Below are 25,925 nucleotides of genomic sequence, written 5' to 3'. Positions count from 1 at the left end.
GAAGAGTCATTAGGTGATCAAATTACTGCAAATTCTGAGCCATACTCTAGAAGGATGAGTGATTCTAGTGAACTGTAGAGGGAGGGGTGGATGTGTGCCTTGCCATGGCATGAGCTCACTCGTCTGGCTGGATGAGATAAAAATGACCATATAAAAAGGTTAGTTGGCCATTTAAGTGGCATGACTCACACTAAAACAATAAACTAAAGAGCACAGTATTATCCTCGCAAAGACCCAGCAATTCATTGTTGTCCTCTGTTAGGGACATGAGTCTGAGACCTCTGCATAGGGATGGGTATTGATAAGATTTTCACGATTCTGATTCCATTTTCGATTCTGTTTAACGATTCGATTCTTTATCGATTCTCTTATCGATTCTTTTTAAAAAAGGAGAACACTAAGGTCGAATAGCTTAGAACTTTGTTTTATATCTTCTCGTTGAACAAGATAGAAATTTAGGAGTAACATGACCTTACAAACCCAACAGTGAGATCTTAAGAGATCCACAGCCTACGGCCCCAGGGTCCCCAGGAAAAAAAAAAGTAAATGTAAAATAATAAAATAAATATTCTTCTGTAAATAACAAAGTATAACATAAATTATTCTGTAGCAATTACACAAGAATATCCAGTAATGTCCCTGCCTACAATTAAACACATTCACTTACTGAAAATCGGGGGCATCTGCTGTGGCAAATGGGTGCAAGCCTTTTACCACAAACTTAGTCACTGCTTGGTGACATTCGTCTATCCTGGCCTGAAAGGAGACGCTACCAGTAGACTGCAGCGAGAACTGCCAGCGTCTGAGCCAGCCAGACTCTCTCTGTCTCATCATGGTCACCTAAATGCACAGTAATGGCAGGTTTTGTAATAAGGCAGATTGCGCTAACATAATATGCACTGTTAGTTGATTATTTACCTGCCGCATTAACGGGAGAGGACGTGCAAACGTTACCGCTGCTGCTGGGTTGAGATTCACGAGTCCGGAGCGGAATTAAAAACACGACATTCATTTAAGGTCATCGTGTGTTTTGTGAGCAAATGCTTTTGCATATTCGTAGTGTTTCCTCCCTTAAGTGAAATATCTACTTTGCAAGTATTGCAAGTTGCCCTGTTGTCATCCGTTCTGGTAAAGTATAATCAAACAGCCGCCGTGTTTCCTGCCAGGTAAATGACGCTCCGCAACGTGGCGACGTCATTCGGGGCGACTGGAATCGATAAGAGAATCGTTTGCAAAAATGGCAAACAATTCCAAGGAATTGAAACAGTGGGAACCGGTTCTCAACAAGAACCGGTTTTCAATACTCATCCCTACCTCTGCATCAACCACAATTTATGCAATGTACCTGAGTCATACTGTAGTGTCAAGAGGACATACTGGGATTTCTATTGATGGCACATATGTCGGGGTTGGGTTAACAGAGCGCATGGACTTTCTTTTCAAAATGATGGGCATTGCAGCTCCAGATTTATTTAAGGGAGATTAAATGATATGATATATACACAAATATAATTCTTTGATTTAGTTGGATTTCATAATTTTAACACTTTCAAAACAGAACTTTCATTCCCAGTCCTTTGTAGTGGACAGCAGGACTTACCAACTTCCATTTGTAAGTGAGACGAGGAGAATTTTACCCAGAATTGTAGACAGGTTCTCAGACTCATAGCTGTCTGGGGATGAAGTGTAGGAGGGCCAGGTATTAAAGCAGAAAGGTGAAAGTTCAAAGAACCTACCAGCATTCGAGAAGCGTCACTGTCCAGTTTTACATCGCCACAGACTGAGGTTGCCGACCAAGGAAGAATCAACAGAAACATTTCAAGACAAAGATTAAAATATTTGGCCACAAAAGCAAGAGGTATTTTTGGAGGCATCAAGGTGAGGCTTTTCAAACCTAACAACACTGCATCAACTGTCAAGCATGGTGGTGGTAGAATCATGCTCTGTAGCTGTTTTGTTGCCAGTGGTACTGGTGTGTTGCACAAAATGGATAGCCTAATGAAGGGGGACTACCTCAAAATTCATTAATCCGCTAGATGGTTAAACTTGGACACAGTTGAGTGTTTCAGCTAGACAATGGTTGTGGAATAGGTAATGCAGGCTAACACTGAGCTTCTGGAACAGCTTTCCCAAAGCCCCAACCTCATCAACTGAAAATTTGTGGATTATGCTTAGAAGCCACGTCTATGCAAGGAAACCAACCAATTCAAATGGCTTCTGTCGGTTCTGCAAAGAAGAGTGTCCAAGTATTCAGTCCCAATTATGCCAGAAACTTGTTAATGGCTATCAAAAGTGTCTGTTTGAGGTGCAACTCTCTAAGGGACATTTCACCAATTATTAGTGGAAGTGCATATATATTTAAACCTGTATGTATATTTTTGACTGTGGATTAGAGAAAACATGAAATAAATTCAAAGATCTGCACCCAATTCTTGTTTTTTAAAGTCATGAAAGATGTATGCTGTATAACCCCCCACCCATCCCGGAAGAAGAACAATTTTTAAAAAAAAAAAATCATTAGAAGCCAGCATTACCTTGAAATTCATGCCCATGATGACTGCATGTAAACTTCTTAATACCACTGTATAATTATCTACATAATGAGGTCATCTTAAAGCACAAGGAGATAGAACCATTTACATATATTTCAAGTCTTTACTAATGATCATTAAGTGTAGTTTCAGAGTCAGTTCTTTTATAAAAGAATACAAAAAATACTGTATAAGAATTATTTTTTTCAAAGGTCAGTAAACAGTGTGCAGACATATTTTCAAATTTGTTTCATGGGTTTTTATTGTATAGTATGCTCAATCAAAAATACTACAATTGTTGCAGCATCGCCAGAAGGAAAAAACCTGTGCTGATGCATTTTTTGTCTAAACCAAATCACCCCAACGTGTATCCAACATAGTCTATAATAATGAGTGTTCATCCCACCATACACAAAGAGAACAGTGTCTGATAATCTGATAATTAATCTGATAAAAAGCAACCCGGATGGCATTGTTTACATATTTAATTCTCCCTATTTTTTAAACGTTCACTGGTTTACCAGTATCATGGCACCTTGAACGGATTGTGATAAATTTACATGCATTTGTTGGCTCCAGTGGATGATAATAAATCTTGCAACGCAGACTAAGCGCTTCATTTTTCAGTTCATGACTGGAAACCTTTAAAAGTAGCAAACGAATTCAAAACTTCATGAAGCAGTTTTGAGCATCACCACTGACCAATGGTGGCAAATTAAATGGAAAATGATTATATTTAGTCATTTGTCCAAGATCCCCTTCGGAGCAGCCAGTCCAGTTACCCCTGCTAAAATCAGACTAGGGATGCACTGAGGACTATATCACATTTGAATGTCCATTTCTTGAAGGATTATTCACCACCATCCAGAATATGTGGTGAAAGAAAACTTTGCTTAGAATCAAAGAGAACAGATTCATGACAAATATTGTTAAAATACAACTCAAATGTAGAATAGGCTCTGGTACTTAGTTTACAGGTGACAGCCTTCAGTGGCGTTAAGGTCAGGATTCAGGAAGGTGAATTTGTACATGTGGTTTAGCAGTCCACACTCTTGGATTGCTAATGTTTGCTGATGCATTTTCTGGACATATCAATGGTCAGACAAAAAGACAGACAGATAACCATGAAGCAAAGAGCATGACAATAAGACGAATTTAAAACAAGCTTGTTTTCTTAATGTTTTAATCTCCATCCTTGAGCCTTTTACAACAAGCTAACATTGGGATGATAAACTGAGTTTGATTCAGAGTTCGACTTCTGCTAAGACAGTAAGATGACAAACAGCTTTCACTGATCCCCCTGCTATCAGTGAATGCAAATGTATTAAGTTGTTGAGTTTTAAGCTGCAATCCCTTAAACTATAGGAAAGAAAAATGTGATCACTGTGACACCCTGCTAACACAGCCGTTGGCACTACATATTTAACTAGCATGATATGCTAACATGCTAAGAAGTGATTAACATTTGCACATTAAAATACCAACATTAGCACAGTTTTCAACAGCCATGTTAACTTTAGTGAATGTTAACATGCAAATGTTTGCATTCAGGTCAAAAACAACCTGAGAAATGTTACAGATGATGCTGAAGGAGTAAACCTGAGGCTGACAAAGTGCATCTGAGATGAAACTTGAGCCAAGACTTTATAGCTAACAGTAAGTTACTGAGTCTGATCTTCCCTTAAAAATGTAGATTGTAGTTGATTTTTACCCAACTGGGAATAAGAATCTGAAAATAGCAGAGTTGTCTCCACTATTCATAAGTTATATTTGGTGACGTGTAAAGAGCACAACGGCCTTTTGAGGACACCTGGGTTGCGCCGAGTTACACAAAGTTGAGTCAGATTACCCGACTTGAAGAAGAGTTCAGCTACACTTTAAAGTATCTTTCAAGAGGAGGTGACTGTGAATTCAACCCTTTCCCAGAAGCCTTAAATCATGCCGGCTAGCCACGGTGGCAAGAACAGACCAATTGTCCCAAGCAGGCAGACAATAATGAACATCCACAGGAAGATACGGTCAATCACCATGGCAACATACTTCCAGTCCTCTTTCACCTGTGCAGAAAGAAGTAACAGAGAAGGGGGGGAGAACAAGAACAGAAAAAATATCATGAATTTAAATAATAATTGTATTGTTTGCTATGAAGAATATGGTTCATAAGAAAAACTACTCATCACACAAGCTATGTCATATATTCATGCACATTTCTGCACACTTTTGCTGACCCGTTCCTTCTATTTTCTTCAGTCAATGCGATTTGCTACAACCTGTCAACTGTTAAACAGTTCTTTCTTAGCTGCTCCCAACAGTAATTTCAGTGTGATGTTAGGCATATAATGGGATTTAGCTCCATGCATTACTGCTCCATGTATCTGCCCTTGAAGTTTAATATCTGTCTCCAGAAAAGCTCTCTTCAGTCACTCAGCTGCCAAAGCCAGTTTTTATACCTCTTCAGTAACTTCCTATATATGACAAAAAAAGTTTTTTTTTTTTATGTAAAAGTTACTTTTCTAGGGCAGAATGGTGCCTCACAGCAAGAAGATTCTGATTGAGGCTGAGGGCCTTCTGTGTGGAGTTTGCATGCTCTGCTGTGTTTGTGTGGGTTCTCTCCGGGTACTCCAGTTGCCCCCCACAGTCCAAAGATATGCAGTAAGTGGGATTATGTTCACTCTGTTATTCAAATTTGCCCAGAAGTGCGATCTTATCCCTGTGTCAGATGGTGACATATCCAAGGTGTGCCCCGCCTCTTGCACTATACTAGCTGGGATAGGTTTTAAGGATAAGAAAGAGTATGCTAAATTTCTTATGCTTACTATTTTGTCCATGAATACTCTGCAGGCTTTCTGCCTTCCTGTCTGGTTTTTCAAATGCAGTAAGAGGCGCAATATTGATAAAAATTGAAATAATATTTTTTAACAACCAAAGGGAAGATGTTCAAGTTGTTTTGGCAGGACAAAGTCTTACTGAGAGACTAAGGACTGAAACACTAAAAGACTGAGTTATCAAACTTCAGTATATACTGCTTATTTTGGTTCTTATTGTCAGGTGTCATGGTAAACTGAGAGCTTAAGATTTATTTATTTTTTTTACATGCTCTGGGTATCAGTATACAGTTAGGTCAGACGACACAAATGCAGCTTTGCTTTTGCAAACCATCTCAGTCAGTAGCGGTTTTTGATACGGGCGACACGGGCGGTTGCCCGGGGCGGCATCGTGGTGGGGGGCGGCACCACGGGCATCGGCAAAAAAAAAGAAAAATTGCTCGTATTCATGCTGCCCCGACATCAGCCAGCGCATATTGGGAATGGCACAGGCACTGATCGGTTTTCTATTGCTCATTTGCTGGGAGTAAGGGCGCCCTCCGTTTGTGAGGTGCGCCTGCTGCTTGCGGCACAGGGAGGAGAGGGCGGGGCGGTGGGGGATTCTCTGACCGGCTGGAGCAGCGTCTAATAACCAACTCGCAAAATAAAACAAAATAAAAACAAAACAACAAACAGATATTATGATACAGACTTATAATTTGCACCGATGTTTTTTCGAAATTCTATACGAAAAGTGAGCGCGAGCCCTCGGTGCGCCTGCTCGCTGCTGAAGTCAAAGTAAACTTTATTGTCATCTCCGCTACATACAGTCCAGTATATAGATAGACGAGACGACGAGGCTCCAGTTACAGCAGTGCAAGTAAACAAACAATATATATAAGAAGAGTAAGAAAATAAATATGCACTTTAGGACTCGGGGTAAAGGGATCAATAACAATTTAAAATTTACAGTTTGATGATTTAAAGTCTCACACAACCCGTCGAAAGGGGAGGGGCCTGCTGCTTCCAAACAGAGCACATTTCATTCATAATGTTGTAAATCCAAGCCTATTATGTATTCATGATTTGAATCCTGGGTTGTGTGAAATCCCAGAAATACACCTTTGACAAAGTGAATCTGTGAACTAAGGTGTAGGTGTGTTAGGTTATATTGTGGTGATGGTCGAGTTGGGGGATGGGTGTTCATACTGGAGTGCAAAATTAAAACCAATGGAAGATGGACAAGAAAAGTTCAAAGCCATCAGGTGCTCAGTTTAGAAAAAAGAGAAAAGAAGAGGAGGAGAAACGAGCAAAAGATGCACGTAAGCAGATGTGTGATTGGATAATGGCAGCTCATCCTGAACCAATCAGGATCAGAATCAGAATAATTTATTAATAATGAATAATAATAATAATAATAATAGATTGGATTTATATAGCGCTTTTCAAGGCACCCAAAGTGCTTTACAATGCCACTATTCATTCACTCTCGCATTCACACACTGGTGGAGGCAGCTACGGTTGTGGCCACAGCTGCCCTGGGGCAGACTGACAGAAGCAAGGCTGCCATATCGCGCCATCGGCCCCTAAGGAAATAATGTGGGTTATAGTTGCTCCAAGAAGAAATGGTAAAAATAGCAACAGTAACAGACTAAACTCCAAACAATACATTATGTTACAGATTTTACTATTAATGAGTCATTGTCAGTTGTTGATTTGTCCTGTTCTCATTGTATGACGAATTATCATGGCTGTTTGGTAGCCGTTTGCATACAATGCATACTCTCTCTCTCTTCATATGTGCGAAATTCAGTATGGTTCCGACAACAGTTTTATGTTAATGTATAATCCTTAATATGTTTTATGTGTGTGTGTGTGTGGGGGGGGGGGGGGGGGGGGGCGCCAGAGAGTGTTCGCCCGGGGCGCCAAAAAGGCTAGGACCGCCACTGATCTCAGTGGATTTTAAATCAAAGAATCAACATGAGATTAAGGTGCACACTTTAACTCATGGGGTTTTACAAAAGTATTGCCCTAACGTTTTAGGAATTATCTACATTTTTATTCACAGTACCCCATTTGCTCTTATAATTAAAAATATAAAGATTATTTTAATTCTTGGATGATTCTCATCTGGAGACTCTCTGTTAGGCCTCTACTGCAGCCACCTTCAGTAGCTGCTTGTTTGTGAGTCATTCAGCTTTATCTTCAGCTACGGGCTCTACTGCAGTGACTCCAAAAGTGTAGGATGGGTCCCCCTGTGGCCTGTGAAGGTATTGCAGGCCTTAGTATTAAAAGAAATTGCGTTTGAAATAGAACTACGTACAGTTACGTATTTATTTTGCATGGGAATAGTCCTTTGCATGTTTGTATTTAACAAACATGCAAAGGACTATCACTGATATTAAGAGCTGGGTCTCCAGCTATGGCCCGGAAACTAAGCAGCATTGTTCAGTGAAAGAATCCTGAAGGATGGCCATAAAGTCCATAAGGTCATGGGTGCACTCTAAATCCTGGTTTGCCATTTTTCAACATTCACATTGTGAATTGTTGCATGTACCATCGACAGGCCATGCCCAAACACTGCTCACTAATCACCCTGCTTACTAAACTCAGTTCCATGCAACTTCTTTCTCTTTCCTAAAATGAAATTCAAGATGGGGCCTATTTTTACACGCGGACAATATTCAGCACTCACTGAACAGCAGGCGGTCAGGACAAAATTTCCAGGGTGCATTTCAAACATAGGAGGAACACTGAGAGTCGTCGGTGGCTTGAAGACAATCTTTATGTGTATGGCAGCCAAATTTAACTCGCGTATGATTTTTAATTTATATAGAGTAGTAGGAATTTTGATTGCGCCTTGCACAGGTATTATCTAATCAACATGCCCAGAGTATGATTTTGTATCAAAACTGAGATAAATGTAAATTGGAATACCATCAGTAATACAAATGAACAAAATGCCATTCTGCTTTTATATAAGATGCATTATTTCCTTGATACTCACACTGAAGTCAGCATCCTCAGCCCTCAGGTGGTCTGCAATGTAGTGCACCCCTTCTAATGCACGCATGACACTTGGTGAAAGCAGGAAAGCTGACTGTGACACTTTATTGTCAACTTTAGCCGGCCGAGGAGTGGAATTACCTCTGGTTCCAGTTAAGTGCCTGTTCCCCCCTGCCACCACCTCTTGTCGGCTCTGGATGTTCTGTGGGGTTTTTTGTTGTGGCGGAGGAGTTGACCCTGGAGGTCTGGGAGAAGGAGGACGGAAGGAGAAATAGGATGTCAGTGTTCCCAGCTCCAAGTCCTCATAACAGCTTCTCTCTGGGTCTTCCAATGTGGTCCCATCTCTTAGCCAGTTAGCTGAGGTTCTAATACAGTTGCCCGATTTATACCCGGCTATTCGGAGCTGGCGCCGCTCTGCCACCGCTTCCTGTTGAAGGAGCAGCAGCCTGCGACGGCGGCCATCCGGTGCGGGCCGTCTCATGAACAACCAACGTGGAATCAAGTCCAGGAACACAGAGTGGACCCAGTGGGGCATCTTGTGAGTGCTGGGAGAGCGGTGGTGGACGTTGAGGACAAAGACGGTGATAACGATGGACAGGGTGACAAAAATCATGGTGAAGAGGAGATACTCGCCGATGAGAGGGATAACGAGGGATGTGGACGGTATGATCTCCGTGATGAGTAGCAGGAAGACAGTGAGGGATAACAACACGGAGATACACAGGGTGATCTTCTCACCGCAGTCTGACGGTAGATAGAAAACCAAAACCGTGAGGCATGAGATCAGCAGACAGGGGATGATGAGGTTGATTGTGTAAAATAAGGGAAGACGTCGGATGATGAAGAAGTAGGTGATGTCTGGGTAAATCTCATGGCAGCAGTCATATTTCTTTGTATTATACGTTCCCACTGCATTGATGATGGCCCATTCGCCGCTCTCCCAGTAGTTGCTGAGATCCACAGTATTTTCAATCTGCTCCAAGTCAATTTTGGCTTTGTCGTAAGTCCAGGAGCCAAATTTCATTTTACAGTTTTGTTGATCGAAGGGGAAGAAGGTGACATCAATGCTGCAAGAGCTCTTGTAAATAGCAGGAGGCACCCAGCGAATTTTGCCCGTGTAGAATAGGTGAGCTTTTGTCATGTGGGTCACAGCAAATTCGCCATCAGCACTGCAGAAGGAGAAGTTTGTCATATAAGTCATGGAAACACACAATAGACCTCATCTTAGAGTGAAGGCTACATCAGATAAGAAATCATAACCTTCACTGTGATCAGTTCTATTCCCCTTCTTCTTTCCTGAGATTTTATTTCCTTTTCCCCCTTGTTTTTTCATTTTGGAAACTATGTAGTGAAAAACTGTCTGTAATCTCCCCTCCATTCACCACTTTAATGGCAACACAAGCTTCAGCAGAAGACGTAATCATACGTCCTTATCATTTAATCAGTCTCACCTCTTTTAATTTCACATACAGACTGTGATTACACGAGCGCGCCGGAGCAGAAACCTATCATCAGCGTGCTCAGTTTAATCTCCAGGAGGTGAATTTAGGTGACGGGAGAGGTTTCTCAAAAGTGGTTTTTGCAATCAGTTTCCCACTGGAGCGAGAGACATGTAAAGGCTGCCTTCAGTTTGACGAAATGAAATGCACTCCGCCAATTTTTACTAACAGACGTGCAAAATTTAAAATGGGGTATCTTTTTTCATTTTGCTCAATGAAACAGATAATAAAGAGCTGTGTTTACATCAGCGTGTAAACTATACCGCACATATCTCAGAAGGTACAAATAAAACCAGCCACCCAATCAGGACTGGAAGAAACATGAGAAAGAGGAGCAAACCATTGTTTTCACAGACCACTAGATGGTGCCATCTTCTTACACATACCATTAAGGCAACGGGCGTGAGTTTGGACTCCTTTGTCATGCTACAATAAGAGCATAGCTGAGCTGTTAGACAGCCCTAAATCTGCCATTACAATCCTCTGAAGCATTATGGCAAACTTTAAAGTGTTCAGCAGCGTCTCAGTACGGTAGAGAGAAATAACTGTGATTGGTTATGTAGTTCAGAACTGAATAGACTCAGAATCAATTGTTTGACAGTATATTAATCAGAATAAAAGATTAATGAGTTTAGTGAGTTTGCTAAAAAAAAAAATGCAACAAATATCAGAGTAAAGCTGTTTAACTGAATATCAGATACTCGTTTCTTGAACAATTATAGTTATTTTACTCTCATACGCTCATTTGCACAACTGAGCTTTACTGTAGGTCTGGGTGTTTAATAAAGAGTTAATTAGATAATCAAGAAAAGAAATGCAGTAACCATTACATTTTATCTCAGACTCACTTGTTATAGAGGACGATATCTGGTACCCATATGAGCTCTGACGGCACTCTTATGGATGTCACGTTGTCATAGTCAGACGGTCTCCAGCGAAGCTTGTAGTCATTCCACTCCTGCGAGACACAACAACACGAATCAGTCTGGAGGGCCGTGGCCCCATTTGTATTCATCATATGAGTCATTCACTTCAACAATGCAAATGCCTTTTTGCATTCCTAACATTTCATGTCAGCATATCCCCTCCTGAATATAAAAAAATAAATAAAATAAAGTCTTAATAATAAATCAACACTGACACTAGATTTCCTAACCTGTTTAAGCCACACGTTGGTTGTCATCATTTGGTTCTTTTCATCCTGAAAGACAGACAGATAGAGAGCGAGAATGATGGAAATATTGTTAAAGTTGTCAACCGGGGGTTCAGACCAGAGAAATATGTCTGTGTTTCTTGGTATTTTGTAAAAAGGAAACTCAAATATAACTTTCTGCTACTTTAATGACTTTATGGAAATCCTATACACAGCTTCCTTCATAGCTGTGGGATGTAGTGTACCCGTGAACAGGCCTATACTGAAACCAAACCAAAGTTTGAGTATATACTGTACTGGCATCACTGTATTTAGTCAATGCACAAAAATATCATAACCCTATCATCACCGATCATGAGGGTTTTAGTGATGAAGACATCTGAACATTGTTGTTGTTGTTCCTAGAGTATTTAAAAGTAGCATGGGAGGCAGAGCCTTCAGTTTTCAGGCCCCTCTTCTGTGGAACCAGCTTCCAGTTTGGATTCGAGAGACAGACACTATCTCTACTTTTAAGATAAGGCTTCAAACTTTCCTTTTTGCTAAAGCATATAGTTGGGGCTGAATCAGTTGAGCCTGAATCCTCCCTTAGTTATGCTGCAATAGGCGTAGGCTGCTGGGGGATTCCCATGATGCACTGAGTGTTATTTCTTCAGTCACCTTTCTCAATCACTGTGTTAATAGACCTCTCTGCACTGAATCATACGTGTTATTAATCTCTAACTCTCTCTTACACAGCATGTCTTTGGCCGCCCCTCCCTGAGCCTGGTTCTGCCGGAAGTTTCTTCCTGTTAAAAGGGAGTTTTTCCTTCCCACTGTCGCCAAATTTGTTGCTCATAGGGGGTCATATGACTGTTGGGTTTTTCTATGTATGTATTATTGTAGGGTCTACCTTACAATACAAAGCGCCTTGAGGCAACTGTTGTTGTGATTTGGTGCTGTATAATTAAAATTGAATTGAATCGAATTGAACAATCATTTATTTTTTCTGAATGACACTAGAGCAGGGGTAGGCAACTCCAGGCCTCGATTGCCAGTGTCCTGCAGGTTTTAGATGTGTCCTTGATCCAACACAGCTGATTTAAATGGCTAACTCCTCAACATGTCTTGAAGTTCTCCAGAAGCCTGGTAATGAACTAATCATTTGATTCAGATGTGTTTAATCAGGGTGAGATCCAAAACCTGCAGGACACTGGCACTTGAGCCCTGGAGTTGTTGGCAAACACTCACCACATCAATAAGCTGGGCTATGGAGAGTCCAAACTTGACAATGACGACGTCGGAGATATTTGGCACAGGTCTCGACCACTTGTTGTATCCAGCGAACAGGGTCTTGAAAAGGTCATCTTCAGCATGTGAGTGGGTCTTCTCGTCACAGAGGGCTGTGGATACATTACTGGTGTAGTTAGCCATTTATAGAAGACAAATGCAATAAGTGAAGTGGGTAATTTAGGAATTTGTAATATTTCTATTCTCTTGTCGGTTAATATATTTATTCATCTCTCTTGGATCTGCATCATAGAGTTTGTTAACATTTAAATAAGCTAACATGGGGCTGTTAAAACTACAGGTGTATGTGATAAAAACCTCGCCTGTATCTTGACACTAAATGCATTTTCACTTTTTTAATGCATTAATATTATTGGTTAATATTTAATGGTATGGCATTCTAAGACAGAAACGGGATGAAGGAAGAGGAAGCTGAATGGTATATGTTGAGATCACATCCATGTTCTGTCATCTGTGTCTCTCCTAATCTTCACTTAACAAATACTAGTAAATCTGGCTGGCATCTGGGTTGCTTTTGGGAGCAAGAGAGAACTGCGAACATGTCGTGCTTCATCACAGAAGCCTACTCTAAACATCTAAGACTTTTCTTTGTAAAGTCTTATCGACTTTTCACATCTTATCAAATCTTTTGATCTCTTGATCTCGGCTCCCCTTGAAGGCTGCCTGCTAGAATCTCTCAAGCTGAGAAGGTGGAGACAAAGGAAGCGTCTCTCCTCCCCTCGACAGTAATACCATTTCAGCTATACAATCTCTAAAGTCTTATTATTATGTATGTAAGGCCTCGCAGTGAGAGGCAGCTTGATTAAATTGATTCTGAATATGCACTCTAGACAGATTTGTGTACAAGCTGGGACTGAGTCACCGTATTGTGTTTCTGCAGAATGAAAAGCATGAAAATAGACAGGAATCCCGTCCCTTGGGGATTACTGCTTCCACCTTCATCAGTGTAGTCAGAGTCAATTACACACATCATTACTCGCTACTGTTAAGTGGAGGTGAGCTAATTTCTCACCAGTGAAGGGTGTTTATTGTTGAGCTGTCTGTCACTCTGTGTTACGTCTGATGCATGAAACAATTAACTGATGCTTCTGATTTGGAGTGGAGGCTAACGGTTGGGTGTATTTGTCTAATTTTTTTTTTTTCACATACTGATGCTGGGAGATTAGGCATATATATATATATATATATATATATATATATATATATATATATATATTGATGATTATATTATGGCATTTAAGGCTACGTTCACATTCACACTGCAGGTCTTAATGCTCAATTCCGATTATTGGATCAAGTCTGATTTTTTTTTGTCTGGTTGTTCACTCTACAAATAAAATGTGACCGCAAATGCGCTAGTGTGAAGAGTTCACGGCCCTCAAAGCGGCCCGCATGCACAAAAGAAGACATCACACACAACGTGCTCTGTTTACGGAAGTAAAAACGGCGGCTACAGAACTAGTAGGTGTTGTTGCAGCAGTCTATCAATTTCTGCGCAGTCGTAACTGACAGAATTTTGACAAATTAATTAGAGAAAAAAATGACACTGAGAAAAAAGAGAGCCCGTGCTTTAACGATGGCCGCCATGCTTTCTCATTTGTCTTCTCCGGCGCTGATAATTGGCGTCTGTCTTGTGTCAGTGATGTAAAAGACGGATTTACATCACTGACACAATGACATGACCATTCATACAGCAGTCGCTTTCTAAAACATCGGATTCAGTACCACATACGAAAGTGACCAAGGTCGGATTTGAAAATATCGGATTTGTGCTGTTCAAACTGTCATACCATGATCGCATAGGGTCAAAAAAGTTGGATTTTATGCGCTTTTGCCTGCAGTGTGAACGTAGCCTAAGACTGACATTGACACCAATAATTGGTTATTTTTGAAAAACACAAATTTCTTTCAGAAAGGTAGCAGTGGCTGGAGCCTATCCCAGCTGTCATAGTGCGAGAGGCATCCTGGACAGGTCCCCAGTCTATTGCAGGGCTAATACAGAGAGACAGACAGACAACCAGTCTCACTTACATTCACACCTATGGGTAATTTAGAATCATCAATCTACACTAATTGCATGTCTTTGGACTGTGTGACAAAACTGGAGAGAACCTGCACAGACACAACCCCTTGAATCAGGGTCAGTTGGTTGATTTGAACTTAGGCCCTTTCTGCTTTGAGGTAACATTGCTAACCACCGCACCACCATGCAGTTAAAGTTCCCTTATATTTATTATGTGTGGTTGTATATTTAGTCATTCACGATTCACGTGACTGCGCTCGGATCAGCTGGTTGTTGTGTTTATGGCATGCCAAATGTGTTGCTAACAGGGAAGTTGTAGAGCGCCCTCCGGTGGACAAAGTATTCAACATCAACACTCACAATATAGTTCGACTCTACTTTTTAAAATTAAACTTATCAGCCCGTGTAAAACAATAAATCTGCAAAATCTGCAAATAGTGTTTTATATTTGCTATTACTGTACATCTACCTGCCTAGGTACTGGCACAATGCACCTCTTAAACTGTCACTTTATTGTTTGTGATGTAGCTGCACTCCTTCGGTCCAATTGTAATGCCAACTAACGGCTTAAAAATATATTGTTTTGTTCATGCTAAACTACCCACTATAAAGTCTTTACAGAATGGCAGATTATAACTTTTAGATGGTTTTCGTATGGTTCTCATTTAGAATTCAGTAACAACGAAAATACGTGTGTGTTCAATAATGTCAAAATATTTAAGGAGCTTCTCGGATGAGAGGTGAAACGTCTTCAAGCAACTTAAAGAAGTCCAGACGCTTTTCTTTGCAAGCTCCTTTGACAATATATTGCCTTATTGTTCAATTAGTCAAAGCAGGAAAAAAAATTATTGTATCAAAATAAAAAAATAAAAAAACTCAATTAAGATGTGATTACATCTACATGTCACTAATACACCAATGTTTCTGGAGCTCTGTTTGTTAGCATAGGTTATAATAGGGTCCACTCAAGTGTGCTACCATCAAGGGACCTTCAAATGAAACCTTGGACCACCTTCATCTGGCATCAGTCATGATTGCTTAACCAAGGACACATCACTATCTGTCTATGGGTGAGTTGTGGCTCTGTTGACAGCATTAGCATGTATTTACAACCTGTAACTGTAGGACAGGCCACTAGACGATGACCACTTGATGGACTTACATGTTGCACAGAGCTAATCCAAGCAAAGCATGCAAAACTGCTTCAGTGAGATTTATTGCCTGTGCTAACTGAATGGCTTGGTTTGGTTTGGTTTTACCAACAAAAGGCTGCAAAGGATGCAAAATTTGGCAAGGTCCTTCTTCTCTTGTTGATGCAGTAGTTTGTAGAAAATATACATTAGAGGTGGTAATCAATATGTGAATTCACTTTCAATTTGCCTAAGGTACACCTGGGCTCATGTCTTGTTATCATCAACTAATTTCAATCTGGCAAACAAGCAGGCACTAGAGAATTCCTATCTGCTATCTTGACAGTCGGGGCAGTGCTTATTCATCTGTCCGTGCATCTGGGAAAGACCAGATGTGGCGCTGGAAAAAAGCCTCTTTGGTGCCACATATCAAACCTCGTGCCAGGGGAGAGTTGAAATGAGGTGACACCTTCAACATCCGGCACACTGGGCCCAGTATATTTGGACCTTAGCCAAGTCACTTGGCAAGGTGTTTAAAACACTGACCAGTTTGGATCATCGAGTCAGCAGCTTCTCTGGCCAGAGGTGCTTTTCATGAAATTGGGCTGTCAAATAATTACAGTAAAAAGTTTACTAAAAGAATGCCGCAGATCTTTTCTTTGTGTGTGTGTGAAAAACTACAGGGTTTAAGTCAGAAAGCTGAAATCTATCTATGTCATACCAATAAGCATATGATTATGTAGTCTACCTACACATTTGATAACTGAAGCATACAGAGACAGAGTAAATTTGGTGCTTTGAAACCCTTTTCAACAAGAACTCATTTTATCCTCGATCTCTGTATGGGAATGCTTTTTGTCTGCACATAAGTTGTGACTGCAACTGATAATTTGTGATTGCAAATTCTGACATCCATGTAAAACTGGACTTCCAGAGTAGCTAACTCGGCTTCAGTGTCAAGCTTGAATGAATCAAACACTGTTTCCACAGAAGTATGCACTAGACCGTAAGAAATTGTAGCATAAATCGTTTCACAACAAAAGCAACAAATTGAGGCACAATCTGGCATCGACTGCTCCAGTCGTCTCTCAGTTTCTTCCTTTAAAGATGTTTCCTTCTCTGGTCCCTTTGTAGCTTTTTTGAAACAAGATTAACTTCCTCTGAAAATGTAGCAGCATGACTATCAGCTGTTGCACCAATTTGTGTGGCTCATTTTTCGCACTGTTATGTTGTCCGCTGTCCTGCTTTTGTACAGAAAGAAGCAAATGCCTTCATTTATCTCTTACATTTCTTCTATTTATCTTTCTGACAACAACTTATTTTCTCATAAGCTAAATGGCTGCTTCTCTGGACGTGAACGTGTTAAATGAAGAGGTAGTTCCCAATGCATGAAACAGACATCCAGCTAAATGTGAAAATAGGATCATGAGCCTTTTAAGTAGTCATGCCCGAGACTGCAAATTTCTGATACCAAGCAAATACTGGGTTAATATTGCAGATACTGATACAAATACTTTTAACATAGAAAGGTATTTATTTATAAATGGCCTTTTTTCTCCTTTTTTATAATGCATGTTTGAGGTATATTTTTCCATAAAAAACAGATAAATAATTTATTTAACACAATTCAGTGGGCTACACACTAAACTTAAAGGAAGGAAACAAACTATCGAACGTATCGCGCTAGTATCGATCCAATACCGATACTAGCAATGGCATCAATACTATCCCTGTTTGGATCGATGGATCACCTTTAATTTTGAAAAGTGCCGAGCATAACTGAACAGTAAGGTTAGAATATATTTTTCCAGTGTGTGACTTACTTCTTTGCACTTGCTCAGTTGCTCATCTTTCAGAACCCCCATGGTTCAAACACACCTGCTATTATTGCTGTCATTAACATTAGCCCACTAGAAAACATAGTTGTAAAAGTACTTACCGGCCGGACTCAAGAGTAGCGCCCAAATAAAAGCCGTCCCGGCGGAGAACAGGTGGTTGGATCCCATTTCGTCCTCTTGACAGCAAAGAAAACTTCACAAGAAAGCACGGAGCAGCTTCCGTCCACTGTCGAAACGCTATGTGGAAAAGTGTGAGCAACATCTGTCATCTTCGCAGCTGAGAAGCACGTTAGGACCACATCACAGCTACTGTCACGATAACCGCTTTCAAGTCTGTGGGCGGGGAATGACAGCGACAGCGTTCTGACTGACTTACTTTAGATCTCAGCATAGATAAGTCTCCGTCTCTGCTCACTGTCAGCGCTGTTTGGACCGGAGGAGAGCGAGTACCGTGCCATCAGTTTCCGCGCAATGAGCGCTATCCATCACTGGGTGCTGAATCAGGGAGCGGCACTATAACACTGTGTGTCCCAGCTTTGCTGTAATTGCTCATACCAGCTCATAAAAGTAGCTCTATAAATCTGTTTTCAGGAAATCAATTCACGGAAAGTAGTCGGATTTTCTTCTGTGCAGAGAGAATCCAAACAAATGCGCCTGTTACGCAGGGTGCCAAGAATGTTGCGTCCAATGCGATGAGTCCTGTGAGTGTGTTCTGTTTTAAAATTCAAAGTAGTAGTTTTCCATGACTGGCAGCTGGACAGTGTAATAAGTGTAATATGTAAGGTTGCCGAAATAACAGGAGGAGATGCAGGGCACGTCTGAGCATTTGCCTCTTTATCTGGCACCTAAAGCGACTCGCTCTCTCGCTCTCTCTCCCTCTCCCTCTCTCCGTGTGTGTGTGTGTTTGTGTGTGTGTGTGTGTTTAAGAGACACACATACACAGAACCAGTGTGTCTAAATGCTGACCAGCTATTCAAGAAACCAAGTTAAAAATGCATTTTAAAAAGTTATGAGCCTCGACTTTAATACAAAAATTATTCTTTAAAGATCCAAAGAATGAGTGACGAGTGACGTGAAGCTGAACACGGCACAACATGGTGCGACATATATTTGGAAAACAGCTAGAGGGCAGACCGGGTGAGTGAAGTTTGTACCCCAAACTACTGATGAGCACAGGAGCTGTGAAAACACCATAATGAATATTTTTGTTAAAAAAAATGTAAGTGTAAAAAACATCAAACAACAAGGTGCTTTATTTATTGCTATTTATTTATTTTTGCCGTTTATAAGATTGAACATAAATCTATTTTCTAAACTCGTAATAATATAATGCTACATATTTTATTTAAAAAAATGAAAAGGCATCCCCCTTCAGGAAGTCCTACCGGGATTAAAGAGAAACCTTGTTTAAATAAGTTGCCTAAGCCGGGAAACTGTGCAAACATATCTTGCATAGACAGTTTATCCTCTTTTCCCCCTCTAATCATAGGATCTGTCTTAATATTTATATGGAAACTTATCCCCATGGATATTTCTCTTAAGAAAACAAACCCTTTATTAGTTGTTCCAGTCCCCTCCCTCACTTATTGTTGCAGAAACAAAATCTCTATTACCACATAGTCATTATAAGTATATCCCAGACTCCACCCTTACCCTGGAACCAGATGGCCAACCCATAGCTTCCCCTGGAGAAGAGTAACAGAGTCATTATGTTTTGTTCTCCGAAGGCCCATCTATTTTGATCCATAAACACGGAGCTTAGCTCAAAGCTGCACTGCATGCTGTTCCCATATTTAACCTCACAAAAACTCCACGAATAATGCGTGGATGGAAAATCATATGTCATCCGTCCTGGGGATATTCATCTTCGTTGACTGCTTCAGTTGATGTGAAGTCTCACCTTAACACACTGTTGCATCCCAGCACTGCTCAGCACATGTACGTAAAAATACAATTATAAAATGGCGAGAGGGTATATTTCCTGAATTTGGGACCTCACGGAATGCCAAACATCATTCACAAGTTCAAGGATGATGCGTAAACACTTTTCAAAACACTTTTCAATGCTTTCTCAGCGATGGATTTTCACAATGTCTTTCATTTGCTTGGTGAATGAAGCGTGCAGGGCCTGTGCTGAGCTCTCCAGCCTGCTGGCGATGTCCGCTGCAGCACGAAGCATGTCTTCAAAGGCCAAGGACTCCTCTCTGATTCTGCTCCGAAGGACCAACAGTACAGGTGGCCGGCCGAGTGAGTGATGACAAGGAGAAAGCACCGGACACAAGAAGAAACAACAGCAGAGGGTAAGAAAAAGAAAATGTGAGGACATGATAATATAACGGGGGGATCACATGCGCTCAAGAAACTATCACTTATATGCCACCGGGTCTCTTTGTGATACTTTTTGTTGCCTATCTTTGTTCTTCTCCTGCCCTTGTTATTGTCTGATTGAGTTCATCTTCGCCTTGTTACCATAGTTCCCTTGTGTGTATTTAGTCCTCAATCTTTTTCATTTCAGTGCCTTTTTCCCTGTGTCACCTGCTGATTATCCAGAGATTTATTTCTTCTAATTGCAGGGTGTTTAGTTACTTCCAACAAAACCCACCTGTTAGTCTGTTTCTCTTTTATATTAGAAGTAGTTTTTCTTTACACAGGGCGTCAGGTTCAGATACCTAAAATGAGTCTCAGTTTGGTAAACAATTACTATTTTATTAATAATGATTAATGTAGTTTAATCTAGTTTTGCTTTTTGTTTATATGGGCAGTGTTTTAATTTATGATTGATGGAAATGGTGAAAAATGGTTATCAAATTTTTCCAATGCTTGTGTTTATCAATTAAAAATTCCAAACCTCAAAAAAAGCCAATTTAACATAAATCATAAATCTAAGAAAGGAAAAATATTGGTAAATATTCAGAATTTCACATTTCAGTAACCAGCAACTGCCTGGTGATAGACTGAAGTCAACCTACATCTTTTCTTTTTTTACGTCATCTTTCCCCTCACTATCTTCTGTGTATGTGCTACCACAGTTAATTAATCTTAGCAACAGAAACAAACGGCCTTTTTTTTCTTTTTCTTTTTAACTGTCGTCTTGACATTTCAGCTGTTAACTTTATGACGTTCGGCACAAACAAATTTAATTTACTGCACTTACTTGTGGATCCCAGACAAGGAGTCCGGTACGTCTCCCTCCAGCTGCTTTTTAAGATCCTCTTCTGCTTTTTCTACCACCTCGTGCCAGCTCTTTTGGTCCTCTTGAATGCCAATGACATTTTCCTTGATCACATCTTCATAGCACTGATCTCCCAGCTCATTCCCTACAAATTGCACCAAGTTTTCCATCACTGCCTTGTTCCCATGCTGTATGGCCTGCAGGTAGGCCAGCTCCTCTCTCTGGGCCTTCAGCCTTCGAGCTGAAGCAGTGTTGGTGCTGAAGTGGACCGAGCACCTGTCTGGCTGGGGCTCGTGGTGGAGCACAGGTGTAGGTGACGGTGAGGATGCTGCCGATGTGGTCCAGTCGTGGCTGTTTTTGACCTTCGGTTGGTGATGAGCTGCTGGCTCATCACCAGCAGCCTGCAATGTGTTATTGGTGGCCATTATCACAGAGTAGATGTCAAAGCCTGAACCCCAGTCCCCATCTCCACTTTGGCACAGTGCTAGGGTTGCCATGGATACCAAAGCCAAGATGACGTTTGTCCAACAATATCGCATGGTAACCTGAAAAGAGGTAGAAGTGAGTGACTGTGAACTTGGCCAACTGGTGAAGATAATAAAACTGAGTGAGATAAATATGCAAGTGGGCTGGTTTACTTCACTTACATACTTAATTAATAAAAAAGCTGGGGTACTCTTCATGTTGTAAATTAGAATTCATAACATACAATGCATGCATGTAATTTGAATCAATGGCACAAACGGCATGTATTCAGTGCTGAAGCTGAGCTTATTTACATCCTATTTACATTTAAGATATTTTTATGGTCTCACGTTTGGCGGAAACATTTCTAAATATGCAGCTGCGATACGCAAAAAAGAGTTCTTAAGCAACAATCTGCAGGAATATGGAAACTGAAGACTTCATTTTAAACGTGCTGCGCCTGCTCTGTTGAATTTTTAATTTCACAGTGTGCCAGATGTTTTCATTGTGTGAAAGACTGCACTAATTTGGTCAATCAACCGTTGTGAACAGGCAGCCACACCACATACGTGGACTAGTATAACTGAAGGCTGTTTTTTTTCTTTCTTTTTTTTTTTTTTGAATAAATAAATAAAACAGCACTGTTAAGTATTTTTTCTAAATGTAAATTTAGTTTCATTTGTTGTTGCTGTTGAACTTAACGTGCCTGGGCTGTCTCAGATGCAACGCCTCTGCCCCACGATGTTTTACACTCTGTAACTTGACACGTCAGCAGCTAACTCGGTTAAGCTGCAGGTCAACAGCTCAGGGTCGCTGCGTTCTCACCCTCGTCTGAAGTGAGAATGTTTTGTTTCGTTTTGTTCTAGTCAATAAAAAATGATGTCTTCCTTTGCCAGAAAGCTAAACAAGGACATCCAGGTGATGCTGAAAAATGATCTCCAGCAGATAACGAGTTTAACAAGTTGGAACTGTTTTTCTAACTACGAGTTAACAGCAAGAAAAGCCAGGTGGTTATTCAACATTGAAATGTTTGCTGCGTCATGCCATGTGCACTCATGTCCCCCGATTACTGATGCTGATCGAACGGGATAATCCCTTTTATCTGTAGCCCAGAGGATGATTTCCAAACAGAATTGAAAATTTTGCTTTCAGACCCCAGAAACAGCTTGAACAGTTTTTCATGTTACCTCAGTCCTTAAACAAGCAGAGTTTGTGGATCTTGGCCATGTATGAGTGTGCTTTGCATGGCATAGTTTTGACTTGTGGATGCAGTGATGACGATGGTTTGGGGACGTGTTCCCGAGCTCATGCAGTGATTCTACTCCAGCAGTGTCTCCAGCTATTGGTTTACAGCCTCGTCTCTTACATATAGAGATTAGCTGTAGATGATCCCACCATTTCTGATACTGATCATCTATTTGCCCACACGGTTTTTCACAGAATGGGAAAGCCATCCTCATCATTCCATCTGGAAGACTCTGCTTCTTTGGATGCTCCTTTAACTGTACATCCATTTTTTTTTTTTTTTTTTGAGCAAAGGCGTGTGTGCCCTCATTCATCGTGTTGTTATGTGCGGCCGACATTTGTCGTGATTCCTTCTGTCACACTCAGTCTGACAAAGTCTGTCAAATTCAGTGGTGGAAACTAGATGCATCCTCTCAGATGTTCAAGTTTTTAATTTTAATGCTCAGATTGCACAACATTTTTTTGTTGTTTGTGTACTTTTTTTTAAAATAAATAATAAATACTTTTAGTCCCTCAAATGTTTTTTGATTATTTCAGCTTTGCCTGTGCCTTTAAAGGGAAAATGTTCAATTCAAATGTGATGGATTAAACCAAACAAACCCTTTCCATGCTCTGTAAATGCTGTAAAAAACTATAAATAGGGGAACATTTTATGTGGCTTGGGTTGTGGTTATTTACTAGAGCGTGCTTTACATTCTGTGGTTGAGCCATGGCATGGAGTTTTGTCATGCTAGAGTTGTAAGAGCTGACAATTGTACCCTTGCAGCAGGGTGTGTGTGGTTTCTGGTAACCAGCGGTTGTCTTGGGATCTTTCATGACATCTATTCACCTTGTAAACACAAGAGTAAGGGCTTGTTATCCCAAGCTCAACACATGAGAAGCTCTTCCTTCCCATGTGTTGCAGTTTTCAGTGAAACAGCTGCATTGTCACTTTATCATGTCCCATTTAAGGTTCTGTCTTCTCCATCTGGAAATATATATATATGGTTGTTGGTTTTTTCAAACTGAGTCTGGTCTGAGGTTGAGGCATTGCAGACCTTTTTCTGCTGTCAGAGCACATTTGGTTTACTTTCACAGCAGCCTTGAAAGTATTTTAGCTCCCAACAGCTGAACTAGAAATCAGAGTTGCTTGACTTCCACCTATTACTCTGTCTTGCTGAGAAATACAAATGTCCACTCCTGCCAGCTGCACACTGTAAACACGGTCTCCTTTTTTCTCTCTCTCTTTTTTTAAAAGATGAGCTGTTGCAGGGCAAAAGCCCATCAAACGACCAACTGTTGTCTCCTTCTGTTTGTGATTAGTTTAAATGGTGACCTCACACACTGCTTGCTGTGGTTTCTGTAAGACAAGTAGCCAACAGAAACCTTGAGGCACAGACACAGAGCCTGACGTCATTATGTTAGAGTAAGGAGAATGCTTTCTTTTGACTGACAAGCGCATTGTAACAGAATTTTGATCAGTAAAAATCTCATGCTGTACAAATGGGGTTTATTATTTTGACTATTTGAGTCCTTGCAAACAGCTGTGCGATAATGTAGATATCCTCCAGTGTTGTCCTCAAACTAATTGGTTGTATATTAGTTAAAGCCCTGCATACGTCCACACTTTGTGTTTAACTTCTGTGTAAGCTGACTCACTCCAGCCGATTAGATTAACAAGCCAGAGAAACTAGTGGGTGAATTCAATGTGAAACCTGTGATAAGCGGAGAGCACTCGTTCAAAGACATTTAATGCCCTGCAAGTGTGGAGATGCAGCATATCCAAAACTTTTTATCACCGTGAACTTCCACTGCACTCGTTTGGATGTTAATAAATCCAAACCTTATGGCCAAGAGTGACAACTTTCAGCCTAATGACATTATACAGCCAAATGGAAATGCAATTAATCTTGAAAAATGTTATTGTCTCTGCGTTCAGTTCCCGCCGCAGCAGTCACGGACGCGACTCAAAGGACGTTTAGTGGCATTATTTCATTCTATTAAAACCCCCCCTGACCAGAGGCACATGTGCTCCCGTCTACATCACAGAGTGGCGGCAGCAGTTGCCTTTGTCTTTGGAAAATGTCTGAACAGTTTCCACGCTGGCGTCTTATGGTTTTGAAACAGGGTTTGTGTTCGACTCTCCCTGGCCCATAGTGACCTTTTTTTGGCTTCAGTGGAAGGCTCTGTTTTTATAGGCTGACTTTTCTTTTGGCTCAAAATAGAAGAAGCTTGTCTGCAGAGGGAAAGCAGCAATAAGCTCAAACACCAGCATTAGGACACTTTAGCCGTTTGTTCTATGCATTAAGCAGAGTTTTTGTTATGCTATTCTGCTGATTTAAAAACTGATTTTAATTCAGTAAACCCTTTCAGTTACCCTCATAATCAACTGGTCATCACTCTTTTCTGAAGTGCATGTCGGCATCTTTAAATTGTCTTTTTATAGAATAAAATGTAGCAAATCTACATGAAATAGCAGAGAAAAAAGGACAAACAGATTATTGAAATTTGAATTGCTGGAATCAACGTGAAAATGATGTAACTTGCAGAAATGCATTTCCAATCAACTCTCTAAATGTGGCCGTGCTCTCTTCCATGTCTGTGGGTTAAAGCGAACCTGAGTGTTTTTGGTGTCCCTATAATTCAGTCTCGTTGCCCCCCGCCCCTCTTCTCAAAGCCTGAACAGGTGGGCTTCACAAATGTCACAACACACAGACTTGCTACAGTGTTAGTGGGACAAGGAGTCGTAACAGTGGGGTAGCAGAGCAGAGACTGTAGTGTTAAAGCCTGGAAGTTAGAGACGTTTTTGTTAGTACAGTCATAAAACGTGGAGACATTTTTGCATGCACACAACTACGCAATACATGAACACTATGATGTGACCTTTTTATATGCATATGCTTTTTTTCCTGACAGTGAAACAAACTAACAAAAAACATCCCTTTAAATTTCCGTTCAACTCAAAATCAGCCGTCCACACAAACAGCAGCTCTTTCACACAAAACTTTATACAAGTGCCATGAATTCAAATTTATCTACTTCTACCAGGTGGAGTACACAGTGAGAAAGCAGCCACATTCCCATTAATACTGTACACTAAACTCAGATTTTCATAAATTCAATCACCAAACTTACCTGCGTCTGGGAATTTATTCGGATAGAAAAATGCTAGATTCTGCCACTTCCACTCTTTCAGTTACGCAAATCAACTCAAAAGCTCCAGGACTACGATTTCCAAGTGGAGCGCATAAATACTTGCTCTGCTCCCCTTCTTCATGTCAGGGGGAAAAAATGCAGACACACGCACACACAATTAGGGTTTGGCTAGAGAGTGTGGTCGTCTGTGTGCCCCTGCCTGCTGTTGGGAGGGGTTGGTAGGGAAAGGGAAGAGGGGTAGGGGGGCTGGGGGGGGGGGGGGTGTATGTTTTCAAAAAAGGCCAAAACTGAATGATTTCTTTCTTTGCGGTGGAAAGAGGGGCTGGCAGAAGGAGAGGAAGTTAAGGGAGTGTGATCTACTTCACATCTGGGGGCTCTGCATGAGGGTTCCTCAGTGTGGGGGAAATGTCTTTTACGACCATGCAAGATGCACATTTCCTATTTATTAAAGTACATAGTACGGACTATACTTTTAATATGTAATAAAGTCAGGTCTTGCACTGCTGTGACGTTATTGTAGCTTACAATGCAAAAGAAGCAGCAGCGAAGGATGGAGGGTTGAAAACATGGAGACAAGTTTGTTGTATTTTTAGGGGAAAACAATTAAAATCAGAATATGATAAATAGCATTTACTTT

General features: G+C 40.8%; 2 protein-coding genes and 1 long non-coding RNA gene across 3 annotated transcripts; 1 reads left to right on the top strand and 2 right to left on the bottom strand.

Moving 5' to 3' along the window:
- Positions 1 to 611: 611 nt before the first annotated feature.
- On the bottom strand, positions 612 to 18,116 carry chrna2b (cholinergic receptor, nicotinic, alpha 2b (neuronal)). The gene is made up of 6 exons (XM_085132800.1): positions 17,373 to 18,116; positions 12,221 to 12,372; positions 10,997 to 11,041; positions 10,689 to 10,798; positions 8,343 to 9,510; positions 612 to 4,588 (listed from the first exon to the last, which is right to left on the bottom strand). Exons 1-6 carry the CDS (start codon positions 17,437 to 17,439, stop codon positions 4,463 to 4,465), a joined length of 1,668 nt encoding a protein of 555 aa, XP_084988926.1. The 5' UTR covers positions 17,440 to 18,116; the 3' UTR covers positions 612 to 4,462.
- Positions 12,231 to 25,392, top strand: LOC146501558 (uncharacterized). Its single transcript, XR_014869341.1, has 3 exons — positions 12,231 to 12,345; positions 19,390 to 19,571; positions 20,647 to 25,392. It is a non-coding gene; the product is annotated as an uncharacterized LOC146501558 (long non-coding RNA).
- Positions 18,535 to 20,982, bottom strand: LOC146501559 (uncharacterized). Its single transcript, XM_085132801.1, has 2 exons — positions 20,426 to 20,982; positions 18,535 to 19,481 (listed from the first exon to the last, which is right to left on the bottom strand). Exons 1-2 carry the CDS (start codon positions 20,980 to 20,982, stop codon positions 19,343 to 19,345), a joined length of 696 nt encoding a protein of 231 aa, XP_084988927.1. The 3' UTR covers positions 18,535 to 19,342.
- Positions 25,393 to 25,925: the final 533 nt, after the last annotated feature.

The sequence above is a fragment of the Neolamprologus multifasciatus genome, chromosome 15, assembly GCF_963576455.1.
Source record: "Neolamprologus multifasciatus chromosome 15, fNeoMul1.2, whole genome shotgun sequence".
NCBI lineage: Eukaryota > Metazoa > Chordata > Actinopteri > Cichliformes > Cichlidae > Neolamprologus > Neolamprologus multifasciatus.
Note: the sequence above shows the minus strand (reverse complement) of the source record. Positions and strands in the feature narration are given on the sequence as shown.